Genomic DNA, 26,384 nt, shown 5'->3' with positions numbered 1-26,384 from the left:
CTCTTTATTTCCATGTCTGCAGCTGGGGTCGGTGGAAGGACATCTTAAATCATGGTCGGTTTAAATGGCACCTGGCAGAGAGAGACATGGAGGTCATTTGTAGGTACGGAAAGCAACTATTGATTGACGCTAATTCTAATATATGCAGAATAATTTCTAGTGAGTAAAACTGTAAAACGAGCAAATTAACATCAGAAGTCGATTTTGCTGCAGTGCCGCTGACACTATACCTGTGAACATAACCATTGTTGTATATGAGTAGTGTGAAACATGCCAAATTAAAACGTTTTTTGTGTCATCTAGGGCCCTGCTCGTTTACTGCTTGAGACACTACAAAGGTGACGACAAGATCAAAAGCTTCATCTGGGATCTGATCACACCCACCAAGGAAGGCCAGGACCAGGCGCTCGTCAATCACTCTGGTTAGAGTTTGACTGTTCACTCATACTCTAACCACTTCTCTATATATAAATAATTGTGATCCCTTCTCTCATCTCCCTGTTTTATTTTATATTTATTTATTTGTGTTGCAGGTTTATCTGCTCCAGTTCCTCGGGGTCGGAAGGGGAAGAAGCTAAAGAATCAGCTGAATGTTCCTGAGGTGAAGAACGCTGACTGGCTGGTCCACTGTAACCCTGAGGTGGTGCTGCAGGATGAAAGCTACAAGAAACACCTCAAACAACACTGCAACAAGTCAGTTTACTGCCAGTTTCATTAACTCCAGTTAACAGGATTAAACACAGTCTACTGTTCTGTCACCCTGAGATTGTCCTGGAGAAACTCATTACGTCCATTCTGGAGATGATGCTACAATTAACTACGAGAACAAGCTTGAAGATTTAATAGTTTCTTTTCCTCTTACTACAACAAGCTGTGTAATTTATGAGCTGCAGAGCAGCAGCTATTAGAAACAGCAGCGTGGGTCATTTTTTGTAATTAATTAGTCTTCAGTGATTGTTACTTTAAACCTGAGGTGCTTCCACGTGGCAGCATGAGTACAGAAACATAGCCCGTGTAGTTGTTAAACAGATTACTCGAGGGCTTTAATTTCACACCAAAGCTGTTTATTTACAATGTGAAGTGTTTACTCCTTTCTGGCAGTTTGCATGGCCGAGAGAGCAGCGGCTTTTCATGTGATTTTTTATTTTTATTTTTTTTTCTCTCAGATATCCTGTTGACAGAATGACTCATTTACAGTAGTGGTGAAGCTACTCTCTAACTCTAACAGCCTTTTCGTTTCTGTGGTGCCTTCATGACACAGACTCCATCTCTTTATCTTTTTCTCCTCAGGGTGCTGCTGAGGGTGAGGATGTTGTACTACCTGAAGGTGGAGGTTTTGGGTGAGGCTGCCAATCAGGCTCTAGAGGGGGTACCTGCCAGGTATGCAGCATGTTCTTCTAGATTTTCACTGTACAGACCTTCACTCAATGTCCAATGATTTATTCATCTGTCTGATTTGCGTTAGAAGTCCGACTGAAGATGCTTCGACACTCCGTTTGACAGATTTCTGATTGACTAACTGAACGTTTCTGTGCTCGTGTTTTCAGTGAGCTGAAGTGTTCTGACTTGACGCTGACAATAGGAACTGACAGACTGATAGTTTGGCGTGTGGTGTGTCTGTTTGTGTTGACAGTAAACTTGAGGTGGCACTTCCAGACATCGACTACATAGAGATTCCAACAACGTGGTGGGATGCAGAGGCCGACAAGTCTCTCCTCATAGGAGTTCACAAACACGGTGAGAGATGATGTCAACTTAGAGTTTGACAGTTTTCAGTGTGGCTGTATTATCTTTCTTTTGCACATGGAAAGGTTACTTGAGTACTGTTTATTTTTTGTTATCTTATATCTTTATCATGGTGTAATTTAAAGATGATTTGTTGGATGATGCTTCATAATGTTTCTTAATGCTTTTTTTGACTTTTAAATTATTTAAAGAAGATTTTGATAAAATACACAATCAACAGCTGTGTTTCTCTGTGTTGTATTTGTACCTCTGGTCGTCACTGTTTGATCTTTGACAGGGTATGAGCGGTACAACGCCATGCGTGCTGATCCAGACCTGTGTTTTCTGGAGAGGGTGGGGATGCCAGACGTCACGGCGCTGTCTGCTGAACAGGGAGGAGGGGAGGGCGCCTCTGACATGACTGACAGGTAGGATACGAGGCTACAGTATGTACACTATGTCTGATCCACAGTCGACCTTTCAAAACATGACAAACCTGGACATACTCTATATTAAAGATTGTCCTCGAGTTTTTCTTCTTTTGTGTTCTTGTTTTTTCAAAAGGTTTTAGTTTTTATATAATTATGAAACATATAAATAGTCTGTTTAACTTTCTCAAAGCAGCAAATCTGACAGCCACATGTTGTAGAATTTATCAGTACCTCAGTACATGGGCGAAGGGGAAGGATTGTATATCGGCCACAACATTAAAACAGGTGATGTTAATAACTTTATCTTTTTACAGTGGCAGTTTTACAGAGAGCTACAGCACAGTCAGAGTTTCTGTGGTGGTTTTAATGTTGTGGCTGATCCTTGTATAACATGGCCAGCTAGAGAAACACTTCTGCATCCCCATCTCCCAGAGTCCCAGCTTTACGAAGTGTGATAACATTATTAAACGTTAATGAAGGTCTTCAGCGAGATTGATTTTGACACATGAACCCCCTTAATGACTTAGTTATAAAGTAGAATCCACCTCACGACCCTTACGTGTCACTTGACTATATGCTTTAGTGCTTTTAATGAAATTAGTGCAATCATTTGATTTTACAGTGACCATGAAGCTCTCATGGCTCTGGAGCCGTCGCCCATTTTGCCAATTTGTCAGTCTGGCCTTGTTAGCTCACTTATGGGCAGGTATAGACGTGGGACTCATGTATGTGCACAGATGAGCTTCCTTGTCAGTCTACTGCAGGAGCCAGTCATCACTCCTTTGACTCTCTGTAGTAGCGTTCACAGCGGGTGCCAACATTAGCGAGAAAAACACATCCTGTCTTCTCTGATATCGTTTGGTTTGTTTTTGTCGACACCACCACCTCCCGCCCACACAGCTACTTTACATACTGAGTGCAAAGAACAAGATTAAAAACACATACAAATATAAATGCAAATGGTGATATCAGGGTGCTTATTATTGCGATAGCAACCAGATCGTGGGTTAATGATAGCTAACAGACTAACACACTGACACACAAATGCACAGCCGCAGGTGGATCATCAAACAGGACTCAATTTAAGCCTTAAGCTACCACTGAACTCAAAAAGGGTTTTAATAAAACCCTCTTCACAATTCATTTTTCTGGTACTTTCACTGTACTTGAAAGCTTTAAAAAGAACCTAAACTGACAGAAGCCAGAGAAGGATAACTGACAGAGGGGGAGTGAGACGGGTCAAAGGAGGACGGGGTAAACGCACTGTGGGAAATTTGTTTTCTGGTGCTGCTGCTCCGGCTGACGGCAGAGCAATGAAGACGCTGTGAGACGCACATTTAAACAGGAAGCTTTGATCCTCTACCTGAGGGTGATTGAAGTTGTTATTCGCTTTGTTACCTTTACAGCCTGAAGCTGTTCCCGCCGAGTACAGCGTCTGTTTGGCAGATTGAGCTGTGTGGCAGCATGTTGACATTTATAACAGACGTACAGTACGTCACATGCATTTCGATGTACTAGCCCTTTACATTTCCTACACCTTACCTAACCAAGTTAGCTGCTTTCCCACTTTTATTACTGTACATTATTAGTTCTAGGAAGCCTTAAACTGATCAGCATCCTTAAATTTTGTTTTGAGAGATGTGAAGATTTGTTCTGTGAACTATGATAATGGGTTATTTAAACAGTGATGTAACAAAGTGATGTGAGAATTCCTCAGTTACACTATGTATTTCTCTTTCATTTGTTGTTAATCTTTAAATAGATTTTATAAGAACCAGCCATTTCACTGCCAGCCCTCTGATGAAGAGGCTGTTATGGCAGTAGATCAACAGAAAGACCAATAAAATTAATCTGTATCCAAACTCGAACATGTCAATGTGCCATTGTTCCTATTAACTGAGGATATAGCGGTTCTGAAATAGAGACTGAAACCGCAACGCATATGTTCACGGTTTTGTGTTGCGGTTCCAGAACTGATGGCAACCTTTTAAATATATCTCACCTCTGTCGTGGTGAAGTGTCCCTCATACTGATCCTCCCAGACGCTCCCAAATTTGATAGAATATCCCGGAAATCTCCTTGTTGTACAGGGACCTTCAGCTTTAAGTGCAGGCTTTACACAGATGAAATAGCAATACATCTGGAGATGGTAAGCTGTCTATCTGCTCCTGCTTCAGTGTGCTGCATTCAGGGACAGTGCAGAGTATAAGTCAGTCCCTCCCTTACTATTAATGCATCTTCCACAGCTGCTAGTAGTTAGTAGGAGTTGTAATTTAGTTGTCATATGTTTGTTATGAAGTGCTGTATTTTGACATTATATTTGTATTTTTCAGTTCTGACTGATATGACTTGTTTTCCTCGACTTGTATTTTGTAGTTAAAGCCTTTCTGTTTCATTCATACGCTGCCATCAGCCAAACACCTGGGGAGGGGTGTGCTGTCATGTGCAGCTGCTTTGTTATTGGTTTAAAATTTATATTTTGTGGTGCCTTAGGAAATGCTTTCCCCACGCTTCCTATTCAACATCGTAACTGTTGCTTAGTTTCATATTCAATCAGCTGTTTTTTTTATCACAGTGACAGGTCATTTTCTGACAGGCTCTTTGTTGAGTCTCTACGTTGTATTTCTCCGTAGTCCTTTTGTGTTTTCTGTACTCTGACATGTTTTATCTTTAGCCAAACATCAAGGAAACACTTTGTCATGTTTACGCGTCTCGATCTCATTTAACTCCATATTTACGTGTGGTACCTGCAGTCGTACACCTGGGGAGCGCGCCAGGATATTGTAGCTGTTATTAAAGCTTTTATGCTATTGTCTGTTGTCTCTTGTCAGTGTGTGCAAAACTGAAGAGACGAAGGACGACACTGAAAGCAAAGCTGACGGAGGGGAGGACAGAGACGAGAACAGCAAGGTGACGAGGAAGCGCTCCTGAGATGTGATTAGTGTTGTAAAAAGATGTAACTTTGTCGTTTTTCTTCCTCTGTCTGTCTCTTTTATTCCACTAACTGAGTCGAGTTTTTTTGTTTTGTTTAGTTTTTTTTCTTCAAATAAAAAAATAATTTCTGTAGTGATATTTAAAGATGCCTATGTGACTCCCAGGTACTGTAAATATAATTGTACAGCCCTTTGTATTGGCCAGATGTGGTTAGATGACATGGAGAAATTTATCTTATCATGTTTTCATTTGGATTCATTCTCTTTGTTAAATTTTCTGTGTTTTGAATTCACAGGGAGAGGAAACTTGCTCCAGCACTGATACCTCAGACAAGCCTGACAGTACAGGTCCAGGTGAAAAATACTCTACTTAATGTATTATTAAGAATCCAACAGTGCATACAGCATGTATCTGTCCAAGGAGGAGCTCTTGACATTTTTTCTGTTAAGACACTTTTTTTAATTAATAATTTTTTTTATTTCTATAATAATAGTGAAAACCTTTGACACAATACGATACCATTTCTCCTCGCTGGATTATTTCTCCTTCAGTTCATGTCATGATGTTTCCCCTCAAAACCCATTTTACTTTTCAGCTGAAGTCTTTATTTCACACCCCTCTGCAGAGTTTGGGGGTGTTCAGACATGCATGAGTTTCATTTCTCAGTGGGTTCAGTTTACTGATCATCTAATATGAGACATAATCCCTAAAATAATCTTTATGCGTTTAATAATTCAATACATTTAATGCTTTTTTACATTACAATTGCAGGTTGGATAGTGAAGAATATCTGCAGTATGAATTTGCATTTTCAGTAATGAGCATATGTAAAATTAAAATCTAAGAATCCAGTGTGCTGCTTTCACTGATTTGGTTTTGTCGAGTTAATTTACAGAGAAAGTTTCAGTTTTCTTTTCTGTTATAAACAGGGTCAAAATGATCAGTCATTATTTTTTTCTTTCCTCACAGACTCTCAGATGTCAGGTGACATGTGCGTGCAGGATGGGACTTTGGTCACCACGACAACAGCAGGAACAGGAACAGGTGTGGCGGCTTTACATGTGGTGCAGGCCCGGCCCCTGTGGCCCACTGGCCCCGCCTTGACGGCTCGCTTGCGGCGCCTCATCACTGCCTACCAGCGCTTCACTCTCCGCCGCGAGCCGCTCCTCAGGCACGATTACCTGCTTCACGACAGCCTTGTCGGTATGGGGATCGGAGGAGCCGGAGCCGCTCACAGCCATCATGCTGGTGGGCCGCTGGCATGGCAGCTGGGTGAAGAGCTGAGGAGGTGTTCTGTGGTCGCCACAGAGCCTGACCCCCTGTTTCTGGAGTGGCAGAGAAGGTGACAGATAATTAAAAGCTGACGTTGCCTGTTAAATTTACCTGCTATCAGTTATTTCATACAGCTTCATACAGCTGACACCGAAGCTTCCTTAACTTGAAATATAAAGAAAATCATACAGGTCTGTTTCACACAAACTTTTGTTTTAACATTTCCTATTTCAAAATATGGAGATTACCAGTCAACAGTGGTCAGTTCTGTTTACCATGTTTAAACTGACTAGTTAAAAATAAATCCAATGTCACAATATTTAAATTCAGTTCTTCCTCTTAAAAACTTCACACTGAATTTTTATAAAGGTGTTTTTCAGACAGTGTTCCACATTGAAGCACAAACTTCTTGAAAAATGTTATTAAAAAGTAGAACTCCCCTGAACAAACATGAAAACATGACAGTTTTGAATTGGGCATTTGTAAGTATCTCATTTTGTTTAATTTCTCCACATTCTCCTGTCTTGTTTAAGGTGGACTCGTCGAGAGCAAGCAGATTTTTACCGCACAGTGTCGTCATTTGGGGTGGTGTATGACCCAGAGAGGAAAACCTTCGACTGGTCCCAGTTCAGGGCGCTGGCTCGACTGGAGAGGAAGACGGATGAGAGTTTGGAGCGATACTTCAACTCCTTTGTCAACATGTGCAGGACGGCGTGCAAGCTGCCTCCAAGGAATGAAGAGGGTATAGTGCAGGGTCGCACACAAACACATGGGAGGACTCATCTTCACTTTAATGTTTTGAACATTAAATTTAGATCCAAATTCACTAAACAGTTCAGAAAATGACATGATAAAGATAAACTATATCGAACATGACCTCAAGAAATAGTTAATGAACTCTCCTCAGATTCCTGGTTTGGTCATGAAATGTGATTTCATGGTCCAGAGGCAGCGAAGCAGCCACTATAGTCCCCCTATAATCCCCCTACGCCACTTAATTTCTGAGGGTGCTTTATGTAGCAGTATGTTTTCGTGATAGGCCGACAGTACAACTAACTCACACATATTTAAGCTGCTTTACATTTATAGGATTAATTGTAAAATCATCACAGACGAACTGACTCCTGCACACACAAACAGAACTTTTATCTTCTCTCTCCACCCCCCACCTTCATCTCCAATACCTTCTTGTCGCTCATCGCCTCCATGCAACTGTTCACGGTTTCTCTTGCCTTCTTTTTCTTCCTTTAATTCTTTTCTGACTTTTCCCTCTATACTTCTCGCCTTTTCAAGGCTTGGTGGATCCCACTGTGCTTGTAGAGCCTCTGACGGAAGAGAGAGCAGCCCGGACTTTATACCGCATTGAGCTGCTCCGCAAGATCAGAGAGCAGGTGGGGCTCTGAAGAAACACAGCTTCATCATCATTAGTGTTTTTAACTGTTGCAACTGAGACTCAGAAACTGACTTTAAGAGCAAACATTATGTCAAACTCAATATTTGTTGATGTTGAAGTTCTGTGAGTTTATTTTGATGCATGTTGTGAAAATGTTTTCATCTCCACTCTTTGTTCAGGTTCTCCGTCACCCACTACTCTCGGCCCGCCTCCAGCTGTGCCGCCCCTCCCTCTACCTCCCGGTCTGGTGGGAGACTGGTAAACATGACCGTGACCTTCTCATCGGGGCAGCACGACACGGTTTGAGCCGCACCGACTTCTACATTCTCAACGACCCCCAGCTGAGCTTCCTGGAGGCTTACAGGAACTACGTCAGGGGACAACCCGCTCATCTTCATCAAAGTCATCATCACCCTCACCATCCAGGCCTGGCCACACATCCTGGCATCTCGTCCTCATCTTCCTCTTCGTCTCATCCGCAGTTGCCCCATCCACACTGCTGTCTGTTCGATTCAGGACTCAGTTGCCACTCCCCTCAGCCTCCTGAATACCCCCACCAGTCCTCTCACCACCACCCTCATCACCAGCATCACACTGCACCTCCATCAGCTCCTTCTCCTTCCTCCTCTTCCTCCTCTCACCCTCACCTCCACCCTTCACCACTGGATGCTCATGAATCATCCTCACCAAGTCTGGGAATAGTTCCGGGCTCACGGGGAGATTTTCTCGACTGTCCTCCTTTGGATGAAACCTTGGAACTGAGCTCGCTGCAGCACGATGCCATGTCTGCAGACGCTTTACATGGAGGGAAAACCTCTAAAGATGCCCTCAATGGGTTCCCATTCAACTCGGCTGCAGGAGGTCAAAGCATGCTCAACTCATACGGTGTAGGGGGAACAGACCTGGACTCGAAACTGAGGAGCGATGTGCTTGTTGGTGAGCAGGGCTCGTCAGAGGAAACTGGGCTGATGGCGCCGTCAGTGGAACTGGATCAGTTACAGGTACATACTGTGATTTATATCTGTATTCTGCAGTTTACCTAATACTGACCTGGTTAAGTCTTAGTATTTGAGATGGAATAGGAGAGATGCATACAGTAAATGTTTAGATTTTCAATATATCAAAAGGAAATTATTATTTCAGCAGAGTTTAAATGATCAAAAACTGCTTTGACATCTTCGATATGTACTAACATTTTTAATTAATCAATAATCCCTGCAGGCTCCCTGGGACGGTACAGACCACTCCAGTCCAGCTCATCACATGTTCAACGAATCTGATCCCATTCTGGGTCCTTCTGCTCTAGAGACTGGCTTTTTAGAGGAGGAGGAGGATGAGGAGACACAGAGGGGAAATGGAGCAGGGGAGGAAGGTGGAACTTTGGAGGAATGCTTAGGCCTCCCACCCTCATCCTCTCCTTCCCACCCCTCCGCTGGAGATTCTGTGGAGCCACTGTCCTCAAGTTACATGCTCTTTAAGGTTGGTTTCAGCATCTCTTGTCATCAGGGTGACATCAGCAACGTAGAGTAAATTGCAGTAATTTCAAAGCGTTTACAAGAAATTGGCCCTAAGGTAATAACAGTCTGAAACCCATTTTACAGTAATGTTTCCACAGAGGCTGACAATAGACAAACACAATAAAATACAATGGAATTCATTATTTCATGAAAACAAAGGATAAAATGGTGTAAAGCACAAAAAATAAGTCATCTCCAAACACTGCTCATGTGTCATGGCATTTAGGTTTATGAATTAAAGGTTTCCTCAACCATTTTATGAGTGAAGATGATGGAGTCATGCAGGCTTAAAGCTTTCACTTGAGCTGTAATTTTAGCAGGGTCATAGTATTCAAGGAAAACTTTTGTAACACTAAGTATTTGAATCCTGTTTAAACGTGTCACTATATCACCATAATGTGATTTATTTTATTGGTAGCAATGCTGTTAAACTTGGGCTTTAGTAAATGTGATTTTGACACTATTGTTCTATACGTTTAGGACATTGGTGTAAGTGAGGAACCCAGTGCAGATCAAACAGACCTGTCAGCGAGCCCCCCTCCGCCCTATGTCCCCCCTCCTCCGCTCTCTCTGTCTGACATCACTGCCCACGAGCCACAGGATAGGCTGGGTCAATCTGATGTCGCTGAAAGCCTGACCAATCCTGTAGAGGAGGGAGAGGACCAGGAAGGAGCTGTGGGCTTTGAGTTTGATGACAAGAACGTGGAAGAAGGTGTTGAAGACTTGTCGAGGGAGACCATGGAGCAAAATGTGGAAAAACGAATAAATCCAAGTCTGGAAACGGATCAGTGTGATGCAGATCAAGGTATGATGGGGTGAAAAAGTCCATTGTGTGTCTAAAGTGTAAAAGTGGCTATAATTCATTGCATCATGATTCCAGATTTATGTCGTTAATGCTTAACTTTACCTACATTCTTACCTCATGATTGAACCTTCATTCAACTAATATTGTTGACTCTACTTCACATTTTTATGTTTAATTCTCGTATGTTCAGACCAAAGCTTGGGTGTCCTGAATCCACACATGAAACAGATTGATGGGATAGAGCCAGGCTCGGTTCTGGGAGACCAGGATGGGACGATGCAGATCTCAAACCAACTGTCTCAAGACCTTCAGGACAGATTTGAGCAAGCGGAACATAAGGCAGACCTACCCCAAGACATGCACCCTTACCTTGGGAAGCTGGAACAGTGTCCTGAGTCTATTGAGGAACCTGTAGAGGAGGTGGACGGGTTGATGTTTTATGAGACAGTTGAGGAAGTGTCAATGGAAAACTCGATGGAACCTGAAACCTTGATGGTGAACGCATCTGGGGAGTTTCTACAAGAAGGAGAAAATGCAGAAAATTCCACAGAGGATGGTTCATTGGAGCAACATCTTGCAGATCAGGTGGATGAGATCTCAGAAGGGAAGGTAGATCACATTTCATTATTTCAACCCTGCATTGAAATGACAGAAAAAGCAGTTAAACAGCTGGACACCAAACCCAGTGAGATGGAGCTGGACAGCTTTTACTCCAATTGCACACAACCCTCCTGCCCTTCTACTTCCCTCTCATCACCCGTGGAAGGGTCAACCAATGAGACCATAAAGAGCAGCAACAGTGCTGGAGTCAAAACTGAAGTTTCAGTGGAGCAGGAAAACTTTAAAGACGTAGTCGAAGACTGTAAGGACAGAGCTCTGGCATTATCCCCTCAGGATAACAAAGACAATCTGCTTGAACAAAATGAAATCAAATTTGCGCCCACTCTATCTGCAAACAGCAGTGAAACAAAGCCATCTCATCTTAAATTTTCTATTTTACCAGACAGTGGTGGCGAGAAGAAACCAGAGCAGTTTGAGCTCCCAATTAAGGTAGAGGAGACAAAGACGGAGATTGAGGAGACATTACCCTCCTATCCAGATAGTTCTGAAGTCAAACATGCAAAATTTCTAGCTTACGCTGTTAAGTCAGAAGACTTGGTGACCAAATCTGAGCAGTTAGATTTCAAACAAGAAATACTGGAGTCCAAACCAGAAGATCTAAGCCTTCCCATCAAGCCTGAGAACTTTGACAGTAAACCAGAAATCCTCCAGTTCACAACCTGCTCAGATGGCTCTGAAATCAAACCTGAAGCCAAACCTGTAGTTCTCCAGACTGAGACAAAACCAGAAGGTTTAAGGTTAACAGCTTTTACCGACATGTCTGCCATCAAGCCTGAAGCCAAGCCAGAGAACTTGGAGTTTGCAACCTACCCAGACAGTTCTGAGATCAAACCGGAGGCCAAGCCAGAGGGCCTTGAATTTGCTGCTTTACATGAGATTAAAGCAGAGACCAAGCAGGAGCTGTTGGAGGCAGACAGCACAGTCCTGACCCCGAAGCTAGAGCAGGCAGATGCCCTGATGGAGACCTCAGAGAGTCTGGCGTTGAAAGGCCAAGTGAAGGAGGAGAGGCCTAGTTCACCAGGTGAGATTAGTCAAACTTTGTAATGTAGAGGTTCAAAATCATTTTCACAAGATACAGAAAATATTATTTTCAATGTTCTGTAGTCTGTAAAATGACAGGTTTCTGGTGAACAAGTGAGGTGTTCCAATTGCCTATTTTGTTAAAGTGGCCATATTCTGCTTGATTTAGGGTTTATATTTTATTCTAAGGCTCCACTAACACAAGATCATATGAATGTCAAGTAAAAAAAAAAAACACATAAATGTTATAATGTCTCTATGCAACAGTTTCTCTGGACAGAGACTAAAAAGATTTGTTTCAGTCCCCCAGTCCCATAGAAGTGTTCTTGTGGGCCAAACTCTGCCCAGTTGAAACTGAGACTGGTGCCATGAACTGATCATTTCTGAACAGAACCCATTGTTGTTTTATAGTTTAACCTCTGTGAAAACTATTTTTCTTTCACAACTGAAAGTTGAAACACTTTCTGAGACACACACTGACCTTCATGAACACTCCAACTAGCCCTGGCCATATGTGGGTGAGCATTAGCGGTGGCAGCTAACCTAAGAGGGTACTTAGTCTGTATAGGAGCCCAAAACTGATGGCCAGTTATCGATTTCCACAATGCCTGTTCACCTCAAGCTTTGGGCAAAGTCTTGGAACACTTAAATATGCGACAGGTGCGTTGGAGGAAACATGAAAAAATCTCCTGCACTGTCCAAGAGACTGAAATGTTGTGAGTTACTGAACTGTATCACTGAAGTGAGACAGTGTGTGGCTTTTTTCACATTTCTTGACTTGATAAATGATTCCTCCACAGTGCCTGTGGTGGAAACATATGCAGGAAGTCCAAGATTCGCAGCTCCCATTTCCATGTGTGAGATTCCCAACAGCCTCCATGACACCAAGGAACCAACCATCGCTCAGCTGCTACAAGAGAAAGCACTTTACTCGTTTTCTGAATGGCCAAAGGTACTGTGTTGTCATTTATACTTAAAGTGTATTTGAGGGTTTGACATTTATTCTTCTCCTCCATGCAAGAAAACATTTTTATCTACAAACGTATTGTATCATGAGCTGAAGGCAGTTTTCTGGCCTTACATATGGTGCATTGATTTCAGTTTTAGAGATTTTCAGCCCAACATATATTGTGTTTTCTGCTTCAGGAGGACAGTGACTTTGTTTGTTTTCAATAAAAGGGCTGTACACACATGCACGTTATCTTCCTCGTGTCATTAATCCAGTTATTTTCTGTTTTATTTCCCCCTCTAGGACCGGGTGATCATCAACCGCCTGGACAGCATCTGCCACGCCATCCTGAAGGGAAAATGGCCAAGTGAGCAGCATGACTCACCCGGCTCCCTGGCTGCCAACTCCTGCCTGGCCAACAGCTTAGCCCAGCATCACCACCACCGAGCGACTTTCCTCCCCACCACAGCCTCAAGCTCCGTCCAAAGCCAGGCCAGAGTTCAGCAGGCAAACCCTGGACTGGGGTTCTCCATCCCACCCCCTCTCACAAGACTACCTAAGGTGAGCACATACCTGTGACGTGATGAATGAATCAGTAGATTCCCTTTAATGTACATATCAATGTATCTGTCATTTGTCTGCATTTATCCCTGCTGTCTCATGCCATAGTTCATACAAGTGGTGTCCAGTTTAAACCGCTAAACTCCTCCATAGCACCAGACAAGGACTCTGAAAAAGTGCATGATCACTTTGATTTGTCCTTCTTGTGCTCGCAGAGACACAGTATCAGTCAATATTTTAATTTAGTTGATCAGCCATGTGACATAACTCTGTCTTTTCAGGTATACTGATGCATTAATGTGCACATTAAGTAATGTAAATGTTTTACAGATATCTTTTAATGTATACTTGTGGCACTGGACACCTCTAGTTCACATCATTGCTTTGTTGCTTTCCTTTTTTGTAAAGTACCCTGTCTGTGTAATGTGTACTGTATATATTATATATGTTGATATCAGACTTGGGCAGGCAGTCACGTTGTAAAAGATTTCTAACATATATAAGGAAAGGAAGGTTTTGTTTCCATTTTAGATTTAAAATTAGGAGAAGTCAGTCAGGAAGTTGTCTGGAAGTTAAGTCAAAGCATCTCGGTCTTTAGTGAAGAAGCTGCTTATATGAATAGAGTAGAAGAAAAACGGTTTCTATGACTCAACTTCCAGACAAACATAAAGAGTTTTTCATATAGATTTAGTCTGATGAATTATCAGTTTGGGTGTTTTACCCAAAGTCATAATTTACTAAAAGTTACTTATACCATAATCTAAGGCACAGATGGGTTCGCACCTATTTATCTGACTTTATATCTCATACTTTTAGAAAAGAAAACTAGCAGATACATGAAGCAGTTTCCAAAGAAAACACATCAAAAGAGAGAGATGACAAACTAATTTTTAAATACACTGACCTTCCAAAAAAAAGTCACACACTCTTTCGCTGGAGCGACTTTAGCTTTGATGCCTGTTTTGATGAGCTTCTGCAGTGTCACAACATTTATTCCAGAGTTGCATTAATTTTTCACTTCACATTCATCTTGGTTTGATGATGGAAGAGTCAGACTGCTGCATGAAAGTCTTCTCCAGCACATCCCAAAGATTATCAATAGGGTTAAGCTCTGGACTCGTTGGTGGCTAAGTCATGCTCCCATGCTCCACTCTTTTACATTTCAGTCAAGTGATTCCCGACATTGTCATCTTGGAATATGCCCGTCTCATCCGGGAAGAAAAAGTCCATAGATGGAATAACCTGTTCATTCCGTATATCCAGGTAGTCAGCTGACCTCAGATCATAGCACTGCCCCCACAGGCTTGTACAGTAGACACTAGACATAATGGGTGCATCACTTCACCCGCCTCTCTTCTTACCTTGGATGTTCCCATAACTCTAGAACAGGGTCAATCTGGACTCATGAGACCACATGACCTTCTTCCACTGAACAGTTCTTAAACCAGTTTTTGTAGTTTCATCAATTTCTTTAGATGTTTTCTTTGATTCATGCCAATAATTTGACTCTTCTGAAACAGATTAACATCTTTCCCACGACCACAGGATGTGTCCTCTAAAATGGTTGTTTAAGAAATGAGAAGCTACTCTGCATCAGTTAGAGTTCAATAACTTAATAAATCCAGGTAGTTCTTTTTTTTTTTTTTTTTGGACGGTCAGTGTATGTGTTGCTCTTATGGTTTTACCCAGGTCTGGTTGCCAGCGGCCACTGTGTTACGTCTCAGTCCATATGTATGTTTAACAAATCCATCATCTCTCTCCCATTCTTGTCTACCCCTCACCCACCCTGTCCACCCTGACAGTACATGCGGGGCGGCGCATGCGGGCGCGGAGCTTGGCGCCTCACCTCCTTGCCTCTCTTACAGGAGAGGCTCGTGGCGCCTCCTTTCCTTCCCGAGCTCAAACGAGCGGGAGGTCGGAGGTCTTTCGATTACGAAGCTGCTGCTGCAGCCGCTGCCAAGGTTTTAGCTGGAAAATCAGCATCACCGTGCCATGCTGCTTCCACCACAAGCTCTACTGGCGAGAAGGTGCCGGTGGTGGCCCCGCCCTCCCACCGTACAGGGGCCATGTTGATTAACGGTTGGCAAGAAGCAGCCATAGATCTTACCAAGTCGTCTGGAGAAGTAAGCACCACCAGTGGCATTGGGACAGGTGAAGCTGTGGTTGCACCAGCAATCAGCCCCCATGGTGCTGGTGCTGGCAGCAGTCATAAGCTCCCGCCCCCCATCACAGCACCCTTATCAGGCTCTGTGGGAATCGACATGGCCGGGATACTGCAGGCTGGGCTCATCCATCCTGTAACAGGGCAGATAGTTAATGGGAGCCTGAGGGGAGATGATTCATTGAGGAGGAGGAGGGGGCGGCGGAGAAACGTGGAAGCTCTGTACTCTGAGTTCACCAAGAGCAGAGGACTGCACCTCCCTGAGACACAGGTGGGTAGAGGGTGGAGGGTCTTCTCACTGTCATAATTGTTGTGGTTCAGAGTGAAAGGGAGAAACCACACTTAGGGTGGTATGGGGGAGAATAGTTTTCCTATTCAGAAGTTAAGAGTTAAAACACCTGCACCGTGTTTGTGTCTGTGTGTCTGTGTTTTTCTGCCTACAGGGCCGAGTGGAGGTGATCAGCCACTCGTCTGTCTCCTCCTCCACCTCCTCACCGTCCCCCTCTCCCTCAGAGCGACCCGCAGGTCCCCCCACGCCCTCCTCCTCTTCTACTCCTACCCCTACCCAGACACCTCCACAGCCAGAGATCGTGGCCATAGACAGAGAAGCTGCCAGCAAAGGCCTGATCGAGTGGCTGAGGCAGAATCCAGGTTACAGCATGGATCTACCCGGATTCTCTCACGTAGGTGTTTTTCTCTGCGTCTGTAAAATTCTTTTTTACATTAAAATGTTATAGCTATTAGGTTGTTTTTTAATATTTAACATGCTGTTGTGGACACAGCACCATGCATCTGATGTTTCTTCATCCATCTCATCTTTCTTTGCTGCTTTGCAGTCTGGAGCAGGCCTGTTACATGGTTTTGTTGAGCGTCCCAAGCAGAGGAGGCATCGCTGTAAAGACCCCACAAAGCTGGATATCAACTCTTTGACAGGGGAGGAGAGAGTTCCAGTTGTGCACAGAGGCACTGGACGCAGGGTAGAACACATACACGCAAACATAAACAGCATGTGCACATCAGTTTATCTGCATTTTTACTTTTAAATTAAAAGTTATGAGGAAGCAACATTAGTGCCTTTTACCTTTTTACCCACTAATAATACAGGCTATAAGAATGCAGGCTCATTAAATTATTGTCCTGGCTTTCCTCTCTTGCAGCTTGGTGGTGCCATGGCTCCGGCCATAAAGGAGCTTTCCAGGTGGCTTGATGCCAACTCAGAGTACTATGTAGCTCCAGACTGGGCTGATGTGGTCAAACACTCTGTGAGTACAACACATTTTAACGTCACCTTGTATTATGTCAACGTGATATTTGTATTCCATTCAATACCTACACTACAGTTTGTATGCTAATGTGGACTTTATGCTGCAGGGTTTCCTCCCTGAAGGGAAATTCTCCCGGATCCTCACGGAACCAGTCAACAGAGATCCGAACTCTCGGCGCCGTGGGCGTCGGCCTCGCAGTGAGATGCCTAAGCCCCTCCTGTCCATCTCCGATTCCTCTTCATCTGCCCTTGGGCCTCCCCTCTTCATGAATGGTGGTTTAATCAGCAGTATGGATTCCATGGTGGCCATGCAGAACCTCCGTGGAGGTATTCCTGGAATTCCCATCTCCGGGATCATGGCAGCTGGATTCCCACATGGTTTCCCTGCAGCCGTCCAGGCAGGAGGAGCTGGAGCGTCAGTGGAAGACGCCAAGAATGGGTTGAGTATGTTACCCATGATGCTGCATGGCATCCCGCACCCCCACGGGGCTGCTATTCCACAACACGCCTTATTCAGTGTTGGCACAATGATGGCGCACACACCTCCACCACCTCCTCCCCACCCCAGCACCTCCTCATCTTCCTCTTCTTCTTCTTCACTGTCTGCTGCAAAAGTCACCACAACAACTGCACCCTCTACATCTGAGGCTGCCAGCCCCTCGTCAACGACTCCCGTTGAGAGGGAGAGCACTGCCCTTTTGGTTTCCGGAGGTGAAAGTGAGAGGAGTCGGGAGGAGAAAGGGGGACTGGAAGCCAACAAGAGACCAGGAGGGGTGGAGACAGCAGCTATCATTACCTCCACCAGCAGGGCCCATCTTAGCTCTGCGCACCTCGGTGCCGGCACAAGCGGCCATCTCACCTTCAACCCCTTCCTGATCCCGGGCATGTCACATGGCCTGATGTACCCACACATGTTCTTGCCACATGGTGGCATCATGGCGCTGCCTGCGATGCCTCCTGGAGCAGTAGATGCCTCACCAGGAAGTCCGAAGAGGAGGAGGAAGAGAGGGAGGGAGGAAGGGGACAAAGAGGAGGACAAGGAGAAGGTGGTGACAGGAGAGGTAGAGGAGAGAGAAAGTACAGTTAAGGCTAGTGTTATGTCCCACCCAGGCTCCTCCTTATCTCCGTCCACCTCCCCTACCTCAGCTCCAGACCCAGGCCCACCTCCGACTGAAGAGCTCCAGACTGGGCCAGGAGATGGAGGGGAAGGACCTTCAGAGCCCCAGGAACCAGACTCATATTACCAACCTAAAGGAGCAGCAACAGAGGAGAATGTGGAACGTTTGGAGGAAACAGGAATGGAGGCAACACAGGAGGAGAAGCAGGAAACTGACGAGCAGAGACAGGTGGAGGCATAGAGGAGGAGACAAACTGCAGAGGACAGAGACAAACCACTTCCTGCCCTCTCCTCCAGTCTCTTCTGTTGCTCGCTTTCTCGATTGAGCAACAGTGTAAAGTTTGTGCCGTGTCTGTCAGTCAATGTCCATGTAAAGACTTTTATTATGATGATGACTAATAACAATAATGATTATATTCAACTTGGTCATGTTTATATACCAAGACCCCACCCACTCTCTCCACTCCCTCCTTGTATACAAAAAACTAGTGTAAGAAATGATCTTCTGTGTATTCTTCCCCTTCATTCTGCATCGAGACTGAGTCGGAAAGGACACTTCCCAAAATAAACACACACACATACACACACATTGCAGGCAAGCTGTGCTAACCATGGAGAACGTTGGCATTAATATCGATATGATTAGAAGCTCAAAGTGATCCAAGATGGTTTGTTTTGTACGTGCAGCTTTAGTTCGGTGTGTTTGCACAGACACAAATATGACTGAAGGGTTGTGGCACAGATGTCAGAGGTGGTTTTCTAAAGTCGGTCTGAATTTCTTTCCACAGTTTGGGAATTCAGAGAAGCTCAAGCAGAGGAACACTCGTGTATCTTATGTTCAAGGTCAAAAACAGAGCCTGTTCAATAGAGTACTGTTTTTTTTTTTTTCCGGCACACTCCACTAAATCAAGTGTTTTTTTTGTTTTGTTTTTTTTTTATCTTTGTGCAATGTTCAAAAAGCTGCAGGCTCTACTAACCTGAAATCGTGTTTGGTCAGACTAATGAGTCTGAACCAGCATTCCCGAAGATATGTGACACTAAAACACCTTTTCCCAGCTTATTTGGGAAAACACTGGTAAACATGAACCTAATATGCAAAAGCTTCTTTACCAAGAAAACAGATCGCAGTTCAAATACATTTCAGAGAGTGTAGCTTTTTTAAGAATGTTTGAATCATCGGACTCCATCAAAAGATGTATGTAGTCAGACAGCTGCCAAATCAGATGAAACTTGTTTTAATGGGTTTTATCTGCTAAAATACAGACTGTAATATTGATTTGAAGATCAAAATTCAAGTGAGGTTAACAGAGTCCCAGGCATGTGTGTTGTATCTGTTAAGATAGCATTGTCTGCCATTCTCCTATTGTTTAGTAACTGTCTTTTATTTTATTTTCAGTGCTAAGCCATTGCTGCTATAACTTCTTTTAAAAAGAAGTTCAGACTTCAAACGTCATTTAGCCTTCACACTAGAAGAGGAAACCAGAATTCAAGAACAGGACATGTTGAGTACATATTCAGAACAAGAACTCCACTGTTGTTTGATTTTGTTATAAAAGCAGAGAACAATCATGAGATTATTTTCTTTTGTCACTTTTTTGATCATGTTAAGATTTAGTTTTAAACACAGACATGTTGTTGTCGCTTTGAGAGATTGCCCTTTAGGCCTAATCCGAATGAGAAACAGGAATTTCAAAGTTCAGAGCACAGTTAAGCCACCGGGGGGCAGTAGGAGACAGTTTAGATTGTATCCTGTCCTGCAAACTCTGAGGTGGGGGGATTGAGGAGGATAAGAGGAGAATAATTGTCCTGGAGTCCCAGCTGGAATTAACTTACAGCAAGTCAGTTGTAAGTTAATTCAATTTGGGCCACTTATTCATCAGGAACAGTGCAGAGTGACTGCTGCAAAATGCCTGCAATCACAATCTGTAGCATCATGTTCTTTTTCCAGGGGCGGGGAGGGAGACCATACTGTCCTCTCCTCATTTTTTCAGAGATTTTATGTTCAGAGAGAGATTATCTGTGCGTTGCCCAACGTGTGTCCAGTGAAAGGGAATAATCTGTTTTCCAGGCAGGAAGGACGGATAAGAGGAAGAGGAGGGATGCAAAGTGGTCTGAATCACCTGGGCTGAGTGCCTCGTTGTTTCTTTGTCTCCTTTAATTTGCGTGAATTACTTTTAATAGCAGTTCTTACTAAAAGTTTCTACCTGTGTAAATCTTTCGCTGTATAGTGCAGTTTTTTTAACGCACCATTTTTCTTTAGCGCTTTGTTTCTTCATTGGGGAAAAAAAAATACTTGACATATGCGAGGGGGGTTTTTGCATTGAGTGTAGTCCCAGTGTTTCCTGTGTCAGACAGACTGTACTGTACATTAAATGGATGCAAGTCTTTGGTTTTAATCTTTTTTTTTTTCTTCTTCACAACAGGGTCTGCATTGTGGGGTTATATGTCCAATGTTTCTGTTGATGATGTCGGACTTCACTTTTTTGTTTTCATACATGAAAACATTATTTTTGCACAGTGTCTCTATGTGAATGTTAACATGTTTCTGTACTGTCTTTTCTTTCATTTATACGTGTGTGAGAGTGTGCGATGATGGAAGAGACTATATGTGTGCATGCATGCGCACACGTTTTGTTGTGGAGCTGTGTTTCTACTGCCGTCTCGTCCTTGCAAGTCACATTTCTTCTTGGAAAAAAAAAAAAAAAAAAACATAGTTGTTGCCTTGTCACAAGTTTGTGGCTATATATAATTTATTATACTTTTTCTTTGCCAAACTTTCACCAAATATGACATTCTTTCTCTTTTTGTTTCATTATGTATTATTCAAAGTAAAATGCCTTATTTACCTAGTATTTTTTTGTATAGATGTTCTGTTACATCTCGATATAGGGACATGCTATTGTGTTTGTGTTCAGTTTGTCAGTTTGTCCTTGTACATGTGTACATGGCCTTGGTGATGTGCATTATCTTCTAAAGTCAATAGTAATGCGAAGGTACCACTGTCCAAATAACTGTTAGTTCCCAAAAGTCAATCAGTCATCGCTCAAAGCACAAATAGAGAGTAAACAGAACGTGACTGTTTCTAACCAGTGCCTCTAAAATGACTTTACACGGTTTCTCTTTTTAAAGGCTTCTATTGTATATCAGGTTAGTGTATCAGGTAGTAAGATCATTACTGGAAACGTGATTTGAAAGAAGATTTAAAATTGAAAGTCTTCATTGGATTCATTCACCTTTTCGCAGATGACACCATGTTGTTTATTAAAGAGAAATTCTGGATTTTTTTTTAACCTGGGTCTTAACTCATATATTTGTGCATTCTGACTATAAGCTATGATCCAACCAATGATAAACCCACAAAATAGTCAGTCTGTAAATCTATGTAGATCTATGTAGTAGTATAAGTGACTAAGAGCTTAACTTAGCCACTGAGATTCTCTGTGGTCGGTATCAGTATAAATCACAAATTAGAAACACGCAGAGCAGTGCTGTGGTTTGTAGTCCTGTATTGTAATACTGTATTAAACTGGAGCCTAGCACGCTAGAGTAATGAGCATAGTTCTTTTTCTATTTACACAGTATGTTAGAGTTCCTTTTAGCAGACTCTGCAAATTCATGCAATCGCAGCTGAACAGAGAAACTCCAGGGCCAGTCGCAGGTCGTATCAAAATGATGAACACCTTCAATCTGCCTTTCAGGCTTTCATTCAGGTAAATTGGAGATGGTGCAAATGTTTGCAGCCATTGATGCAGATTGGGTTGTACTTTTCCCACCATATTTATGCACACTGGTGTGTTTGTGTTAAGTGGCCACCTGCTTTGCATTTAGCTCGTGCAGGAACATATTGTTCAGCTTGTTGTGTAAAGCTTCACACTTGGATCAGGGTAGGCTTTGTTATTAGTCAAATCTGTTTCAGTTTGTAATTCATAAAGATGATACAGGTCACATTTCAGTTTGAGTGTTTAGTGAGCAGCATCTTATCAGGGTTTGGTCAGAAAAATGATGAGTAAAGAAGACGCAGGTTGAGAAATACCAGATTTTCCCTTTAAGGACTGCTTCCTGTTCTCATTCGATTACTGCAGGAGAGCGTCTGTATGACATCTGTCACATCTACAGTAGGGTGATAATGCACACGTATGTATCCTAATCAAGTATTTGATTGTTGTGTGTTTGTTGACATTCCTAAAAGTGCATCAGTAAATCCCACGGGGAAGCCAGTGATCCACACAGCTAAATAACGTTTTACAAGGATGACACCAAGTTTGAATTCCACAGCCCAGATATGCACATCGTTTCCTGTTACTGACATGTTCTTGTGTAAAAACTTGAAACAAAATCATAGGTGCAGTATGTGACAGCAGCTGGAGGTCAGTCCCGGCGATGGCTTCGTACCTGTTCACGTCACATCATGCCTTCTTTAACAGTGTTCTCTCTTTTCATTGAAGTAGTTTTGGTTAACTTAAATGTTCCGAATGCTCACCTGAAACTGTTGTAAACGTTTTTCTCATCATGAATAATGTATTTATTGTACAGATCTTGTCTTTACATGGTTGTCTCATGACTGATTTTTTATTTTTTTTGCTGGCTTTGTTACTCTTGTACTCCTGGGGGAAAAAAAAAACAAAAACTTTTGGTTCACATCTGCTTTTTCCCCTCATCTCGTGGGAATAACATGGTAAAGAGTTCTCTATTCTCTGAATCATTTCAACATACTGTAGTTGGGGGAGCTGAGCTACTGTATACGCACTGTCCAGTAATAATCCAGCATTTTGGGGCCACTCTTTGGGATTATTGACATTTCTTAAGACACAGGATGCAGCCATCAGTTGCCCCAGTGTAAGACTTAAGATGTGATGACTGCATTTTGAAGACGATGACTGATAACTATCAGTGTCTGGAGCAGGTAACCTGCTCTGGCACCACACCTGAACAAGAAAGAAGGCATAGATCTGATCAAATACACATTATTTGGTTTTCTTTGTTTTTATTTATTATTTTTTATCAGAACTGCTCAGTCATATATACCTAACACTAGACGCAGTAATGTGATTTAAGATATCTACATGCTCCATTAAAGAGGTTCGTTACCATCCTGTCACTGGTTGTTGGCCTGATAATGTTAACTTTAACTTTTACTTGTCGTACACTTCACTCTGTTCTCGCTTATATTAAGATTGAGTTTGAACCTATTATCAGAAAAGATTTGCTTCGCTGAAGTGTCCTTAAGCAAGCAAGCTTTGAACCTCTGTCAGCTCATCTGTAGCTGAGTCTGACCTCTGACCTCACCTAGGATAATGATCACGAAATCCAAACGAAGAAAGAAAAACACTTGACTTGCGCACGTTCAGAAAACAGACAACATCCAAACACACTCCATAGCTTTTGCTATAATTCTTGACCCGGAGTCAAACAGATGTAAAAATAAATCTTGGAAAAATGAGAAAATCCTTGTGTCAAAACATGGATTTTAGTTTAATTCATTACAGGTTGGTTTCACAGACACTAAAATATGTTCTTGGCAGAACAGACGAACAGAAGAATTACAACCCTCTCTGTAATATTGTGGGGTTTGAAACTGAACTGCGTCTTTGATGCTGTAATCTCCGCTTATTGTAGCTTCACAAAACGTTCAGTTTCTGCAAAATGAGACACAGGTGCCGACACAGAATTACGTTTTAAACACTGAATCCAACGCAAGTTCATTAGTGGCATTTGTCTTGAGTTAGCTTTCTCTTCGTGGCATGCCGACCTTGAACGTCGATCGATAGCAAAGCTGCATGACAACCAGGAGAGAGCCAGAAAATAAAGATGTGGTTGGATGAAAACGGGCTGGGACAGTTTAATAAGAACTTCATCACCTCCTCTGAATTCACGTCTGCGAAACCACCCACCTCAGAATAACTACTGTAATATAAGGCAAGTCAAATCAAGTGCAATGTAATTCACAAGGATGTTCAGCTAAAAAGTGGAGGAAAGACAATAACTGGCTGATTGTGAAGTCAGACTCCTGGTTCTTACCCAGTAAGTTATGTGGTGGGGTTTTTATCTTTTTTTCTGTTTTTCTTATTTGTAACTATAGCTCTCTGTATTCCCATGTGGACCAATCTCATGAGTCAAAACATGGTATGTGTGATCTTTTATTGTGCAATAAAAGATGACTTTCACCTTTCTTTGTCCTTGGTGAGTCATTTATTCAATCTGGACTGAAATCACCGCTGTAATTTCCTCATTTGTTTTTGAAACTTCAGGTTTTTTGACTGCGGCGACCTTGAAGTGGACTGACGGCCCGCTGTCTGCACAGTGTATGCTGGGAAGGGCTGCAGCAGTCTGCCATACTGAACAGGACTGAGCAGGTAGAGAAACGGATGCACACAAGTTGTGAATTTATGATGACGTCTCATTAGGACGGAGAAAACGCTTCGGCTCCTTCACTCAGAAGCTGGAAGACACCTCTCATCTGGTATCTTCCAGCTTCTGATTGACTGAACACACCTGATCCAGGTAATCAGCAGTAGGTCGGACCAGAGTAGTTGGAAAACAAGCAGGGGGGTTGTGAGGACCAGGTTTGGAATCCCCCAGATACCTGAACTGCAAATGAGGAAAAAGTTATTTGGCTATGGAAATAAATCATGGAAACGTTTTAAAGGCTGAGTAACGTTTGTACAAACTCTGTTATTCCTGCAGTTTGTGATTTGGAGACTTCAGCATTAGAAACAACACGATGAGGAATAAATAGCTGTGTCTCATAGTAAGTGCTAAAACAGTGAACAACAAATAAAATGTATTAATGCTGTCAAACCCTTAAATTCAAACATTTAAACACAGTAAAAAACAAACCTCTGCACCAACGCAGCAACATCAATATATACATTTATTGAAACAAACATTTGTGTTTTGGAATAAATTTCCATTTTGTCGTCGAAATATTGATAAATATACAACGAGAGAAGCCGATAAACAGATGAGATGTTCGAACAACTCCGAAGAAAAAGGAGGAATACCCACATCAGTCCTGCACAATCAGACAGGACAGGTAGACAGTGAATGGACGTCAGCTGTTTCCACTGAAAGGGTCAATACATGGAGAAGACGTGATTTAAAATGTGAGTAAAGTCTCTTTGTGTGGGGGTTCCTTCTTTTTCTTCACTAGTACAACAGATGTATGTGACTTGTTTTGTTATATACACAGCGAGGAAAGGTGATACCTACTTTAATGAGATGATTCAGAGTGAAAAGGTCGATTCACACGTTAACACACTTGTTATTTGTTCAGTTTTAGTTCCAGGACAGAAGAGCAGAGGATTTAAAAGAAGTTCAGAGATACAGGCTCATAACAAACACTGAGAAACGATGATTAGGTTGAAATTAGCTGCTGATGATGATGTGTGTGGTGTCCTGGTGAGCTGGACTGTCCGTCTGGTCCTCAGGGGTCCGTGTGCTCTGTGGTGGCGTCTGTTCCGTTCTGCGAGTTGCCCAAACTGCTGCTGACGTGCAACTGTTGTCGTTTTCTCTCTCTCTTTCTTCCAAGTCCTTCTTTTTTATTCTTGCGTCTTTCTGAGATCAATTGATAAAAAAAAAAAAACAGAAAATAACACAAATATTTTTAATTTAGTCTGAAGTTTGTTTGTTTTAGCTTTTCTATTGTGAACATCTGTGTTGGTTACAGCTGCACAACTGAGATTCAGGCTTCAAGAAGCTTCGTAGTCAGCAGTTCGCTATCATTTAGAAACGACCTCATCTCAACAGCACGGGTACAAAAACAGGCAGGTGACAAGGCAGGTAAATTACTGTGTGTGGTTGAAATGTGGATTTTTAAATATCTTCTAGTAAATCACAGTTATTTCTGAGTCTACTGCAGATCATTTAACACTGATTCACCATTTAGTAAAGTCTAAATTCTAGTTCTTCACTATATACTATGATAATAGTGTAACTATAGTCTATTTAGAGGGTAAAATTGTTCCCCATGTGTCATCATCTGTGTGCAGTTATCAATAAAGTTTGTTCTTATTGTTGTTGTTGTTCATATTGTCACTACAGTTATTAAAAGGCAACAACACGTTGTACAGCTGATGTACTGAAAGGCCTCAAACATGTTTGGATCACGTCTCTTAAACAACTTAAACTGGCTGTGAAAAGGATCCTTATGATTTTAAATCAACAATTAATAACCAGCGTGTCATTTAGATCACACAGCTTCACCTCTGAAAACCACCGTCACTGAACATGGTTCTCAAATCACGACGCCTCCTTGTTCAGGATAAAGAGGAAGTGGACCCTCTGGTCGTAGCGTTCCAAGTCTTATGGAGTCAGAGTTGCGGGTTAGATCAGACCTGACCTTTTGCCCAAACGTCTCATTGAACTGAACTAAATCAGAACGTGTGTTTGCTCCAACAACCAAAGGTTGTCAGAGTAGAGCAGGAATTCACACAGCTGGTCGGCACCTTAGCTTCTGGATCGCAACATGACCTGAACCTTAGTTTAATACAAAATAAAGAAGCTGCTGAAGCTTATTGTCAATTTCTCCAACTCCCTCCTCATACATATTGTTTAGTTACTGGTTTTAACTTCAGTTGTTCACGTCATCAGAGAAGCCAGTGGAAGAACCGTTCAC

General features: G+C 42.6%; 2 protein-coding genes across 7 annotated transcripts in view; one reads left to right on the top strand and one right to left on the bottom strand.

The window, feature by feature from the left end:
• chd6 (chromodomain helicase DNA binding protein 6) overlaps positions 1-23,934 on the top strand; it is an 81,257-nt gene extending 57,323 nt beyond the window's left edge. For all 4 annotated transcript variants that reach the window (XM_026348586.1, XM_026348587.1, XM_026348588.1 and 1 more), the window contains exons 24-45: positions 23-103; positions 304-422; positions 534-693; positions 1,291-1,380; positions 1,634-1,737; positions 2,024-2,153; positions 4,988-5,066; positions 5,386-5,443; positions 6,060-6,432; positions 6,896-7,104; positions 7,656-7,753; positions 7,935-8,756; positions 8,977-9,234; positions 9,753-10,077; positions 10,268-11,719; positions 12,519-12,670; positions 12,971-13,228; positions 15,031-15,660; positions 15,833-16,072; positions 16,226-16,366; positions 16,547-16,651; positions 16,761-23,934. In XM_026348586.1, the coding sequence (XP_026204371.1) occupies positions 23-103; positions 304-422; positions 534-693; positions 1,291-1,380; positions 1,634-1,737; positions 2,024-2,153; positions 4,988-5,066; positions 5,386-5,443; positions 6,060-6,432; positions 6,896-7,104; positions 7,656-7,753; positions 7,935-8,756; positions 8,977-9,234; positions 9,753-10,077; positions 10,268-11,719; positions 12,519-12,670; positions 12,971-13,228; positions 15,031-15,660; positions 15,833-16,072; positions 16,226-16,366; positions 16,547-16,651; positions 16,761-18,011 (7,135 nt within the window). In that variant the 3' untranslated portion in view covers positions 18,012-23,934. The remainder of the gene's footprint in view (positions 1-22; positions 104-303; positions 423-533; positions 694-1,290; positions 1,381-1,633; positions 1,738-2,023; positions 2,154-4,987; positions 5,067-5,385; positions 5,444-6,059; positions 6,433-6,895; positions 7,105-7,655; positions 7,754-7,934; positions 8,757-8,976; positions 9,235-9,752; positions 10,078-10,267; positions 11,720-12,518; positions 12,671-12,970; positions 13,229-15,030; positions 15,661-15,832; positions 16,073-16,225; positions 16,367-16,546; positions 16,652-16,760) is intronic.
• The window catches only part of rspo4 (R-spondin 4), a 27,544-nt gene continuing 23,502 nt past the window's right edge, over positions 22,343-26,384 (bottom strand). For 2 of the 3 annotated variants that reach the window (XM_026348589.1, XM_026348590.1), the window contains exon 5: positions 22,343-25,320. In XM_026348589.1, coding sequence (XP_026204374.1) covers positions 25,136-25,320 — 185 coding nt within the window. In that variant the 3' untranslated portion in view covers positions 22,343-25,135. Of the gene's footprint in view, positions 25,325-26,384 lie in introns of all 3 variants that reach the window. The other variant, XM_026348591.1, reaches the window with a different exon arrangement.

The sequence above is a fragment of the Anabas testudineus genome, chromosome 5 (genome assembly GCF_900324465.2).
Source record: "Anabas testudineus chromosome 5, fAnaTes1.2, whole genome shotgun sequence".
NCBI lineage: Eukaryota > Metazoa > Chordata > Actinopteri > Anabantiformes > Anabantidae > Anabas > Anabas testudineus.
Note: the sequence above shows the minus strand (reverse complement) of the source record. Positions and strands in the feature narration are given on the sequence as shown.